Below are 12,550 nucleotides of genomic sequence, written 5' to 3' on the forward strand. Positions count from 1 at the left end.
CTGTACGCTTTTATTTCCAATGTTTTTGCTCGTAATAAGGCTTTGTCTCCTCTCAATCTGCATGCGTGATGCCCTCTAGATTATTTGCTATGGTCCAAACCTTTGCGTTGTAGATGTAAACGTTATCCTGGCTTTCGTGTTGATGAGGAAGAGTTTCAGTTGGGGGTTTGTCTACTCTTAATTTTGAAGAATAAGCACTTCCTATGCATTAGTTTGAGTCGTTTGACACAAATCTGTTTTTTAATATGTAAATTAGTTATGGGTTAGTGGATTGGTTTTCGGTCTAGAATGTAATACGTCATATGTGACGCTTGTAACCTTGTAACTTTGGCTATGATTGCTCATAAGAGCTTTATGTTCATGATTTTTCTATGAATGAGACTGATATGGATTCCCTTTTTTTTTTTAAAAAAAAAAAAAAATTTATGTCACATGAAAACACTTTTTTAAACTAGAAAACAAACAAATATTTTTCAAAACCATTATCAAACATTGATTTTTATTATGTTAAAAGCTATTAAATTTTTAACTATTTTAAAATGAAGAATAATAAACAAGAAAAGAATATAAGACAAAAAGATAATATATATTTTTTTAAGATTGAATGTGAGAAATTTTATCTAACTCAATCTATTAAACTGACATGTACTCAAAATATATGTCAAAATGGATATGAGAATTATATATTATATTAAAAATACATGTAATTCTCATATATATATATATATATATATATATTGAACACATATAATTTAATAATTTGAATTCAATTTTGTTTTTTTTTTGGGAAGAATTGGGTTCAATCTAGATTGAAGTAAACTTTGTTCAAAACTAAAACAAAAACGAAAAAGTAGCTACGACCTACGAGGACAAGAAACAAACAAAAATGCCAAAAATGCCAAAAAAAAAAAAAAAAAAAAAAAAACCCCACAACTTCAAAGGGCTTCTCAGCTATATATGCTGTTCCCCTTCTGTTGAAGCTTTGAATCAAGTAACTTGCTGACTGTTGAGCCAATAGCTTCGCGCACTTCGCAGTACACACTACACGCGCGCCTCTTTCAAATACCCTTCGGAGAACTGGTAAACATTCTATCTCTTCCATTGCCAAATTCGTCTTCTCAGCGCATCTTAAGAATGACTACTATTTTCACTGTTAGATTCAAAATTATGGGTTTTTTTCGTAAGGGTACAATTAGGCTAGGTTTTTGTTTATCTGGGTTTCTGGGTCGTGCACTTTATGGCTTTTGTTTGAGTTTATTTGTATAGAAAGTGGCTGCTCTTATCATAGTTAGGTATAAAATTGTGGACTTTTTATTAAATTACAGTTAGCGGCAGGCTTTTGTTTATTTGGGTTGCTGGGGTTATGGAATTTGGGGCTGTTGATTGAGATTTTGTTTTGTTTCCTCAAAATTGAGCTTATATGTCAAGAATGTGATCTTGTTAATAGTTCTTGAGGCAAAGTTTAAAACTTTTTAAGAGATGCCTCAAAATAGACGTTTATCTGACAGCGGTGCAATCTTCCAATATACTAATGCTTTGTTATGGTATCCCAATTCCTTTGCCTCAATCTTTGTTGAAATAGTTTTGCATTATTGATCTTGCTTGTGGTGCAATTAATATATTAATGGTTTGTAAGGTTGATGAGAAAATTTTAAAAGTAAATCCTTTGTTGGATTGATTGGAAAATTGAAAAAGTGTAGCGACTAAAATATGAGATCCCACAGTATTGATGTGAAAATTCTTAGGTTCTCTGTATCATTTCCTAATCTAGCAGTTTGTTTTGGCTTTTGTTATGCTGTCACCATTGTTGGCACATTTTACCGCCACCATGCTGCTACTACCATTTTATCACCTCCATTTTTCCACTGCCTGTACGAAGCTGCTGCTATAGCTTTCCCGTTAACTACTGCACCCCAATCACCAACCTGGTGATAGCATTGCCACTACAAACAATTTATTACCTGCATCATGAGGCTTCCACCACCACCACCACCCATTATAATTGCACATTGATTATCATTTTTTAGAAGATAAATTTCTCAAAAAGAAAAGAGAAGTGCTTGAACCTAGTGAGCACAGGAAGTATCATTTTGTGGAAGGGTGAATTTTTTTTTTTTTGGCAGAAAGAGATCCTAGGAGCCAATGTTTTCAGGTTTGAGTCTTTTTATAGCATGTTGATGAACATAGTTGTGGACATGTGAAAGTGATTATAATGTGTGTTTTTTCATATTTTTGTTCCATTTAAAGTGGCCTGCTTTTGTATATGTGTTGGTTTGTGACGATATTTTAACTATTAATCAACTGGTTAGTAGAGGAAGGGTATCGAACTGAAATTACCAAAAAGTGATTTTAAATTTTGGCGGTCGCACATAAATAGTTTTAAAAGTTGTTAATCAGTAAATGGTATATTTTGCAGAAATAAGAAGTTAAAAGTTAGGGGCAAAACAGGATACCTGTTTAGTGTGCTTTAAACAATGCTAGCCTACTTAAAACCTTGTATGGCAGCAAGCAAAAAAAAAAAAAGGTTAGATGCCTACATTCGTCAAATATTGGAGCCTACAAATTGAGAACCTTAGGAGTAAAGTTTCAATACTGGAAAATTCAAATCCTTGAACATTTTTATCTATCTTCCTCTCGATGCCACATAATACGAAGAGTTGCTGCTTCCTTACAAGTCACAAGCTCTATCATTGGAAAATGTGTTTTTCTTCTTTCAATATTTGTATTGAGAGACTGTCTAACTTTATCAGCAAGTTTTCTTCTGTCTACATTTCAATTTGATTCGGTGATACTATTTGGAACTTTTTTATTTATTTATTTTTTATACTAAAGAACTGAACAAGATGAATCTACATCTACACTCTTTTCAGTCTCCTGAAAATATTTATATGTGAAGTATCAATTATAACATTAATAATGGTTTTTAGTGAGGTGAAAGATGCTTGGAGAGATTGCACCGCAACTTCCAACGGACTGAAACTGATGCTCAACTGAACCAAATTCTTCTTCATTGTGGGCCCCAAACTTTTAGATTGATTTGAAGTTCATTGCTATTACATGAAAAAATAATGATGTCTTATGTTTTTTAATTTTTATTATTTACTTGGAAAGCTCATGAGTACAAGGTTGACATTTGCTCTCTTACTCATTGTGGTAAAGGCTTTTGGTAGCAGTACTTATACCCAATAAAATTATTATTTCATCAGTGTAATTAATATACTTGTTTAACTTGGGCCAGCTTAATTCAAAACATTACTTCCAATTAGTTGATGTCATCTACATGGACTTACCGCTGCCTAAAGCCATATTCTCTATCAAATCTTTCAACATTGTCTCCTTTCTTATTATTATCCAAGCCCATTTTTGGCATTCCATTTGCCATTTTACTCCTTAAATTAAGTTGAACCCCTCTTTCACACTGTTACAGCTGGATGTGTTTCTTTCACATTGCTGGACCATTTGAAATGTCCTTTTGTTATCCTTTCATCAATTAATGCTGCCTCTACCTTCTTTTTTTGTTTGGATAAATGAATGCCTCCTCGACCTTCTTTTTTTGTTTTGGTTTTTGGATAAGTGAATGCCACCTCTACCTTCTTATAAATGTCTTTGTTTCTTATTTCATCTTCCCTTTTATTGCTGCTGATTCATCTTAACATTCATATGTTGACTACTTTTATGTTTTTTCTTGATAAGTAAAGTTTATATCAAAAGCACAGAGGGGCGCAACCTAAGTACACAGGGAGTATACAAGAGAAAACGCCTAACTAGGAGAAGAAAAATGAACAAGAAAATCAAGATAGCTAATCACTAAAGAGGCAAGCCAAGCTGTTGTCTAAGTGAAAAGCGTATAGAAGAAGAAGGCCGTGAGTTCCTTCAAAGATCTCTCTGAGTCCTCAAAGCATCTCGCATTTCTTTCTAACCATAAACACCACACTAAGCATAAGGGAACCATCTGGCATTACTTTTATGTTGTGAACACGTTTCTCAATTGCCCACCATTTTGTATTATAAAGCAATAAAGCATAACTCTCCACTAATTCAGTTCACTCCATTAAGTCATATTTTTATTCATGTTTGTTGAATTTCACGCATTATCGTTTGGTGTTGCAATACATGCTTGTTCAGACCTTGTGTCTTACCATGTCATATCTTTGAGAATTTTAAGTTGCCAGTGGTGATTGCTGGTTTTGCAGTTGTTTGCTTTCTAGAGCTTTGACACTTTGCTAAATGGCCAATAATCCTCGATTTTCGGGTGCACAGGTAGTTTGTCCATAAAACTGTTTCTTATAACATTTTATATCTTGTGAAACCGTTAGTTCTAAAGACAAGGTTTTCTGTTCTTTTAGTTTCAAGATTTCAAGAAATGTAGGTTGTTATCAAGGATTTTTATCCTTGATAATAAGATCAGTCCTGAAGGTATCATCTATGGGACTCCCTTTGAAACTCATGTTTCCAGGCTTATGCCTTAAAAGGTTAAGGCACTGAAGGGGTTTAAGCCTTATGCATGGAGGCTTACCTTAGTTAAGATATAGCAATCAAACGCTGGAATTTTTATATCTAAAATTGGGCTATTGCTTATTTTCTTTTCTTTTGCTAATTGATTTCTCTTTTTGGCAAAGCCTCATCAGCCTCCTATAGGTGGTTCAATGGAACCTCCTCGAAGTTTCCTTCCACCCATGTCTTCTCAAGTAATACTTCCCTTCTTGCAGAGTTCTTATTGCCTAATGAATATTATTATCATCTATTTAGATAAAACCTCTTTACATCATTTTTGTTGCTGCAGTTCCGACAGGTGGGTCCTGCACAGCAGTCACAGCAGTTCAATCCTATGCCTTCTCAACATTTTTATCCTGTTGGCCGAGGCGTTCCGCTAATGAATGTTGGATTGCCTCCTCAAACTCTGCAACCCCAATTTTCTCAACCAATGCAGCAGTTTCCTCCACGAGCTGGTCAGCCAGGTCATGCTACACTACCATCACAGGCAATTCCATTGCCAATTGCTCAGCCAAACATGCACATTACATCTGAAAAATCGATGCCTCAGATTAATGCCCAAACTCCAAATAACTATTCACCTAGTTTGGGTGGCCCAGAAAGACCTCTCAGTTCATCATATACTGTAAGATTCTGGTGTGTTGTTATTGCTGAGTTCTTTATTTACTCCAATTTATTAGGTCTTGACTTTATATAATTACACTTGTGCAGTTTGCATCAACTTCTTATGGTCAACCACAAATGAATTTTAATACTTCCACCCATTATCAGTCTACATCTCAAATGCATGCACCCAATATTTCTTCTGGGAGACAACTTAGTTTATCATCTGAAAGTCAGAGCACTGCCTCTGCTGCACAGCGCACTGCTGAACAACCATCAGTTCCCACTGCCATTGTGTCGGTTAGACGTCTTTCTTTTTCTCCTCTTTACATTTAGTTGCTGAGTTGTCAGCGTCATTGTCAAATATTTTGTGCTCCTTTGCTATCTGAAATGCTATCTGTATGTTGTTGACATATTAAAAAATTTCAGGCAGCAAGCATCCAGCATAATTCCACCAGAGAGGCCCCAACAGATTGGATAGAGCATACTTCTGCTGATGGAAGAAGGTATATGGTTCTAATGAATGCAGAAGATCCTAGTTTTTCAATCTTTGTCTAGGTTAAAATGTTCTTTCGCTTCTTCCTATATATATTTTTTTTGATAGATGTGGACTTTCTTTAAATAAAATACTAGCAGAAACAGAAAATCTGGCCACGAGACTGAGTAAACATCTAAAAACCATGTCTACTCCTCTGTACTTAAGTTATTCTCCTTTTTCTTTAATTACACTTTTAATCATAAAAACATTCTCAGTTAAGTCTAAGGAAGGCTGTTTTTTGATGAATAATGTGAGCCAGATGAAAACCTATCCCAAGGGATGTTGAGATTTCCATTGTCCGAATTTTGTCATGCATGGGATGAACACTTTTCATTTTTTTTTATTTATTATTATTATTTCCCCTCCTCCCTTGAACATCCTTTTCTCCTTCCTTTCTTGTAATCCGTAGCACCTCCAATTTTGGAAGGAATTGATTTTTTTTATTTTTATTTTTGTGTTCTTAATATTGCAACTCCTGGAGGCATATGCCTTTGCTATGGTGAGCCGTTTCTTGCAACAGGTTTTTATTGCATGCTTTCTTCTGTGTTGGTGCTTTGTTGTGCTCTTATTCTTTTGCATTTAGACATATGCCCTTTGGATCTTTCAAAACTAATGGAATGGATAAGGTGTTTCAGTCTTTGTCACTGCCTTTTATGATTTGTTGTGATTGATTAGATATGGTTATAAATTGTGACTACATTCTTAAAAATTTCATTTTGGCATTTCTACAATTTATGGGGAAAAATTGAAACCGTGTCTTTGCTTAGAGGTGCCACATTCTTCTTCTCTCATCCTTAATGTACCAAAATATTGTGCTTATTACAATTGTTTTTAACTCGTTATAAACATATAGGCTCTGCTTGTTAATGTGTTTTGGGGGTTTTTTTTGTTTTTGGTTTGAAAAAATGTTTTGATGTGACTTATCAAAAAAGTGTTTTGATGTGAAATACAAGTGAAAACTATTTTTTGTGCTTTTAGGAGTGTTTTGTATTTGGGTTGTTTGTTAATGTTTTTGTTTTGAGAAGAGAAAACAAAAATTTTAACAAATGGAGCCATAGTTTTTGATTCTTTTCATTTGTTATTTTTCCTTCTTCTGGCTAAAATTCTTCTCCACATTAATCATTCAGATACTATTTCAACAAGAAAACACGACAATCTAGTTGGGAGAAGCCCTCAGATTTGATGACGCCAATTGAGGTGAGTCATGCCTTTTTCCTCTTGCTTCTTCATAATGTATGATGATTAGTCATGCTGTTGAATAGTGTTAAAGCATACGGTGGATATGTATGCTGTGCACATGTTTCTCTTGTGATTTATACTCCTAACCTGGTTCAGTATGAGCAAACTTGTTTTACGGATTTATTTTTGCATTTCTTGTTATTCAATATGCTATATTTTTTCTAGACCGGTGAAAAAAATCCGTTAGTTCAAGTTGCAGGATTCTTTTGTCTCATTGTAAGGACGATTGTATCCAATTTGTGTTTGGAACTGTCTGATAATGTATTTTTAGCTCTCTTTCGGATGAAATTTTGGAAGAGTTCTCATTTCATATAAATTTATTTTTCTCAATCTTGTTTATGGACTGAAGTTCTGTCCTATGAAATGGGCACAAGTTGCTTATCATTCTGACAATTACTTCCACATGTATCTCTGTCAAAAACAAAAGAAACACATATCTTGTCTTCCAGTTTTTATGTTTTTGGTTTGAGGCTGGGTGCTTAAAGTAACTGTTTTGTTCACTTATAACTTCTGTTTGAAAACATGTGTCTCTTCATCTCTCTTCCTCCCTCCCTCTCTCTCTCTTGTGCGTGCCTCCCCAGTTCTGATTTTTTCTTGGAAAAAGTTACTGTATAATGTGCCTTTTGGAATTATACAAAACTGGTCATAGCATTTCTCTACTGGTGTATTGCATAATCTGGTCACAATATGGATGAATACAAACGGGATTGTTTATTCCATACTTCATATCATTTCTCTACTACTGTGTTGCCTACATCTTTGATTCTTATTCATTTAACATTTGATGTACTCATAAAAAAAAATTGATGTAATTCCAAGGTGTTCGATCTTTGTAAGAATTGCTGAGATACTTAGACGATTGTCTGCTAGTGGCATTATTTTGCTTCGAGACCTATAAAGTTAATGGTGTTTTCAATTCCTTTGGAAGTTTGTTTCTTATTCTCACTCTTTTATCCTTGTATACACTGCGGGACTTGCGTAGCTTTAAAGATGGTTACAGGTACCTGCTGTGCTACTCTATTGAGAGGTAGGTTATGCTGTGGGTCTTTGCTGCCTGCCCTACCTACTATATAGCTTGAATGTTAGTAAATTTTGTCATTTGTATTATTTCCTTGCTTGTTATAATTTGATGTGCTCAAACTTGTTGATTCTTTAATAAAAGAAGTAATAATTTATCTCTTGCCATGTTTCCACAATAGGATGTGCATCTTTTTCGGGGCTACATACCATACTTTCCTCTTTTATTTCTTTCTTAGATTCTTGCTTTGGCCAAGCATTTGAACGCCAATGTAGATTTTACTACATATTTGATTTGATTTAATGAGAAAACAAAATTCGTATAATGTTTTCTTGGATTTTTGTAGGTTGTTATTTGAAAACCTATAATTTTGCACAACTTGACTCATTGTGATAAAGTTGTGGGTTCCCATTTACAGGCTTGGAATATATAGCTTCTGCATTGTATTTTTATTGGGGATAATGAAAGTAGTTTCATGTAATTCCAGGATGTTAGGGTGAATTGAGTGGACGTGCCCGTGTTACATGGACTTGGCTGTGGTGCTGTATCTGGTTACATGTCCAAGTGTTAATTTTGTTTGCTTCCAAAGTGTCATGTAGTGTAGTTTTCTGTTGCCAAAAGAGTATGCCAGAGAAGTGAAGGGTTGGTCTTATAGAGAAGGGGGTGGGGATGATGAGGATGCGATGAGAGAACATTGGCTGAGATGGATTTGACATGTCCAATGTAGGTAAGGATTGAGTGGGAATGCTATGAGGATGAGGTCAGCTAGTAGGACATGGCTGGAACAGCATCACTCCCATTGATCTAAAAATGTCCTCAGTAGAGCAGAATGGTTAAATAAGATTTTTGTGGTGAGTGCATTGTCTATGCTAGCCATATTTGCTTGGATGTTTTAACTACTTATCTCAAATCGTAAATTGGGGAGTTATATATATTCTTTTGAACTAAAATATGGAAGTGGCATATTCTGAATCCCATATTCTGAATCCAATTGAATCCAAACTGTTGGAATAGTTCCATCAAAAAGTCAAAAAGGAACCTGATATAAGTAAGATTTAACATTTCATTATTACCCAATGAGGTGCCGGAGATGGCTTTTCTGAAGGGGCTTGCCTGTCCTTTACAATATTTGAACCATTATATACTTAAAAATAACTTATCAGAATGCCCAGAGTATGTGTATAACCTTTCCCAGACTCATTGGCAAGAGAGAGAGAGAGAGTGTGTGTGCCATCTCTTGAAAGGTTCCAAAGCCTCTTAACAGTGGGCTTCTACCTGCTTGAATTTTTCTCTCTCCAAAGACAGAAAAAAAAGAATTGATATAAGTTAGAAAGAACCTTTGGTTATAGTTAAATTGATACCAACCACCCCCCTTTTCCCCTTCTGTTAATGTTATTATTGTTTCAGTCTTTTTACCTTACTGAATTCTTGTTACTTAACTATTATCATTTGGAATCAGTTCTTTATTTCTTAAGACTTCTTATTTGGAAATTGTTTTTATGCTAAAGAATTTCTATTTATTTTAGTTTTTATCACTGTGACAGAGGGCTGATGCATCAACTAACTGGAAGGAATATACAAGTCCTGATGGAAGGAAGTGTGTGATCCAATATTGGTTCCTTAACGCTATTCCTTTATTAGCTCTGCACATATGTGACTGACTTCTTTTCTGTGCATGATTGTATTGCAGGTACTACTACAACAAGGTTTCGAAGGAATCCAAATGGTCGATCCCTGAGGAGCTGAAGGTTTCTTCCCATATCAACAAATTTATTCTCATACTTTTTTTATTTTTTTCCCACTCATGTGCCTTTCTTTGTTATACTGCTTTGCTTATACTCTTACTTCAAGTTGGCTCGTGAGCAAGTAGAAAAGTCATCTTTCTTGGGAACACAGCAGGAAACATTTGGGACTCCTCCTGTCTCATATACCGTTCCTCCCTCCGCGGTTGAAGCACCATCTGGTGCAGATACCTTATCTTCCCCAGCTCAAGGGATACCTTCAAGCCCAGTTTCAGTGGGACCTGATGTTGCTGTTAGTGATCTGCAACCCGTGTTGGTTTCTGGATCAACTGCTTCAATTCTTATAGCTTCTCCTAAAGATGAAAAGGCAGATGGAGTGCAGACACTTGTAAATCTTGTTACGAGTTCAGCAGCTGTACCAGAAAGTGGTGAAGCCACCGTATCCATTGCCAGTACCATTCCTGCATCCATGTATAGTCAATCATCCATGTATAGTCAATCTTGCTAGTTTTGAATGTTCTGATTGTAGTTTGCAAATGGCATGTTGTTGGAATTTAATTCTACTTGAGTTTTGCAGGGACAATGTTGACAACCTTTTGGCTCAAGATATTCATAGTTCTGCTGATGGAATTCCTGCGAAAGACTTAGAGGTATGACTCGATTTTTTTTTAAAAAAATTGTTGTTAGTTATGTTCTTGTGATGAAAAAAATGCCGTTCTAGGGAGTTGATGCGGTTAAAGCGTTGGAGGAAGTCAAGACAGATGAAATAGGGGAGAAAATGACTGATAGTGCGTTGGTAGCAAAATCAATTGATCCTGAACCCTTGATATATGCCAACAAGCTGGTACGATATAGAACTTGCCACATTCGAGTCTCTCTTATTGTTGCTCTTCTGGGCATAGACTAGTGATATCATTGGTCTTTTCTGTTTCTAGGAGGCTAAAAATGCATTCAAAGCACTTTTGGAGTCTACCAATGTTGGGTCTGATTGGACCTGGGATCGGGTACTTTAATCATGTCAATTTCACTATCTTTTATTATTATTATTTTAGTACCTGACAGCAAAAATGTATGTATCAGGCGATGAGAGTAATAATTAATGACAGAAGGTATGGTGCTCTGAAAACACTTGGAGAGCGGAAGCAAGCTTTCACTGAGGTAAACCATTTTAAGGATGTACTTTTAAGTCGAGTATTTGATGTGTTGGGTTTTAGTCTGATTTTGGCTGTGAATTGGAACACATTCTTTGTTAGGCACTTCTGGAAGACTGGAAGTATTATCTAGCCATTTGTTAAGTGCAAGTCCTGTTTTGTTATCATATAATCCAATCTTTTTGTTTCAGTTCTTAAGTCAAAGAAAAAAACAGGAAGCTGAGGAAAGACGCATTAAACTGAAAAACGCACGGGAAGAATTTAAACAAATGTTAGAAGTACGTTGCTTGCTGCATCTGGAAATTTCTACCATCTCTATTCATATTATATACTTTTTCTTCTTGTCCTTTTCTTATCTTCGGTTGACGTTTTACAGGAGTGCACAGACCTGACATCATCCACAAGATGGAGGTTTGTTTTTCCCTAAATGGTTTTACACATTGATTTTTTTCTTCTTATATATATATATATATACCTGGGTTATGTTTTGCATATATCTTGGTTGGTTTCATGATAGTTTTCCTTGCTATTTGGATTTTTGAACAATCATTCAGCAAAGCAGTGAGTATGTTTGAGAATGATGAACGTTTTAAAGCTGTCGAACGAGATAGAGATCGCAGAGAATTGTTTGATAACTACTTGGTGGAACTCAAAAACAAGGTAAGTTTCTACTGCCTCTACTGCTCCTATTTATTATAAGAATTTGCATGCATACATATTGAGGTGTATGTTCCCATCTCTTTCTCATCTCTTTTTCCTTTTTTAGTAAATAATGAATCTATGTTTTGTTCAAGAAGAAATAAAATCCCTCATATCTATGAAATCCATATTCACGATCAGTTCCATTTTATGGCAAAAGGTGGAAAGAAGTTGAAATTTTAACTTTTTGATTGAATTGAATACCTTTCTTTGTTAACTTCCTCGACTATCAGTATGCTGTTTTTCATATATGGTCAAAATCGACCTGTTTAATATGTCATCCTTGTTTTGATGCATTGTACTCGATTCACTATGAATTCAGAAGCTATTGAGATTCATCCAAATTATCACAAAAAATCATTAGCAGAGTTTTTGTGGATTAAAAAATAAGGCTGTGAGCAATTTAGTAGTTTAATTATTATTTTTACTGTTGCTTTTGTTTTTGTTGTTATTGGTAATTATGTTAGGAACGAGCAAGGGCAGAGGAGGAACGCAAGAGGAATATAATGGAATACAAGCAATTCTTGGAATCTTGTGATTTTATTAAGGTACCTTTTGGCAATGTTCTGCTCGTTTCTTCTGCTTTTGCAGGTTATCTTTTACGATCAAAATTGTACTTATGCATCGCCTTCCTGCTTCAGGCAGACAGCCAATGGCGAAAACTTCAAGACCGCTTAGAAGTCGATGAAAGATGTGCACGTCTTGAAAAAATCGATCGCTTGGATATTTTTTTGGTAATTTTCTATCTCCACCTCTGGAGAATTTCTATGAGGCTTTTAATCTAAATTCAATATGTTGTCACAGGAATATATACGTGATTTAGAGAAGGAAGAAGAAGAGAGGAGGAAGATACAGAAGGTGCTTGAATATTTAGGGTATGTTTGGTACGCGAAAGGGCTATTTCATTAGAAAAAAATGAAAAGCTTTTATTGGAAATGGAATAAGGTGGAATGGAATAGTCATTCCCATGGCCCGTGAGGGAATGACTATTCCAAGTGTTAGTATATGTATACTTTAACACCAAGGCTATTTTATTCCACATTCTTCAATTCTTATAAAGGCTATT

General features: G+C 35.1%; 1 protein-coding gene across 8 annotated transcripts in view; it reads left to right on the forward strand.

The window, feature by feature from the left end:
• Positions 1 to 907: 907 nt before the first annotated feature.
• LOC132177273 (pre-mRNA-processing protein 40B) overlaps positions 908 to 12,550 on the forward strand; it is a 31,462-nt gene continuing 19,819 nt past the window's right edge. The window contains exons 1-21 of one of the 8 annotated variants that reach the window (XM_059589527.2): positions 908 to 1,080; positions 3,699 to 3,863; positions 4,194 to 4,260; positions 4,620 to 4,688; positions 4,784 to 5,119; positions 5,206 to 5,397; positions 5,527 to 5,603; positions 6,763 to 6,832; positions 9,437 to 9,489; positions 9,583 to 9,640; positions 9,744 to 10,123; positions 10,212 to 10,284; positions 10,356 to 10,478; positions 10,570 to 10,638; positions 10,715 to 10,792; positions 10,977 to 11,063; positions 11,162 to 11,196; positions 11,340 to 11,445; positions 11,952 to 12,032; positions 12,126 to 12,218; positions 12,289 to 12,342. In XM_059589527.2, coding sequence (XP_059445510.2) covers positions 4,228 to 4,260; positions 4,620 to 4,688; positions 4,784 to 5,119; positions 5,206 to 5,397; positions 5,527 to 5,603; positions 6,763 to 6,832; positions 9,437 to 9,489; positions 9,583 to 9,640; positions 9,744 to 10,123; positions 10,212 to 10,284; positions 10,356 to 10,478; positions 10,570 to 10,638; positions 10,715 to 10,792; positions 10,977 to 11,063; positions 11,162 to 11,196; positions 11,340 to 11,445; positions 11,952 to 12,032; positions 12,126 to 12,218; positions 12,289 to 12,342 — 2,067 coding nt within the window. In that variant the 5' untranslated portion in view covers positions 908 to 1,080; positions 3,699 to 3,863; positions 4,194 to 4,227. Of the gene's footprint in view, positions 1,081 to 2,948; positions 3,013 to 3,693; positions 3,864 to 4,193; positions 4,261 to 4,619; positions 4,689 to 4,783; positions 5,120 to 5,205; positions 5,398 to 5,526; positions 5,604 to 6,762; positions 6,833 to 9,436; positions 9,490 to 9,582; positions 9,641 to 9,743; positions 10,124 to 10,211; positions 10,285 to 10,355; positions 10,479 to 10,569; positions 10,639 to 10,714; positions 10,793 to 10,976; positions 11,064 to 11,161; positions 11,197 to 11,339; positions 11,446 to 11,951; positions 12,033 to 12,125; positions 12,219 to 12,288; positions 12,343 to 12,550 lie in introns of those variants that run through there. The other 7 variants (XM_059589524.2, XM_059589522.2, XM_059589528.2 and 4 more) reach the window with 7 other exon arrangements.

The sequence above is a fragment of the Corylus avellana genome, chromosome 4, assembly GCF_965113065.1.
Source record: "Corylus avellana chromosome 4, dhCorAvel1.hap1.2, whole genome shotgun sequence".
Classification (NCBI taxonomy): domain Eukaryota; kingdom Viridiplantae; phylum Streptophyta; class Magnoliopsida; order Fagales; family Betulaceae; genus Corylus; species Corylus avellana.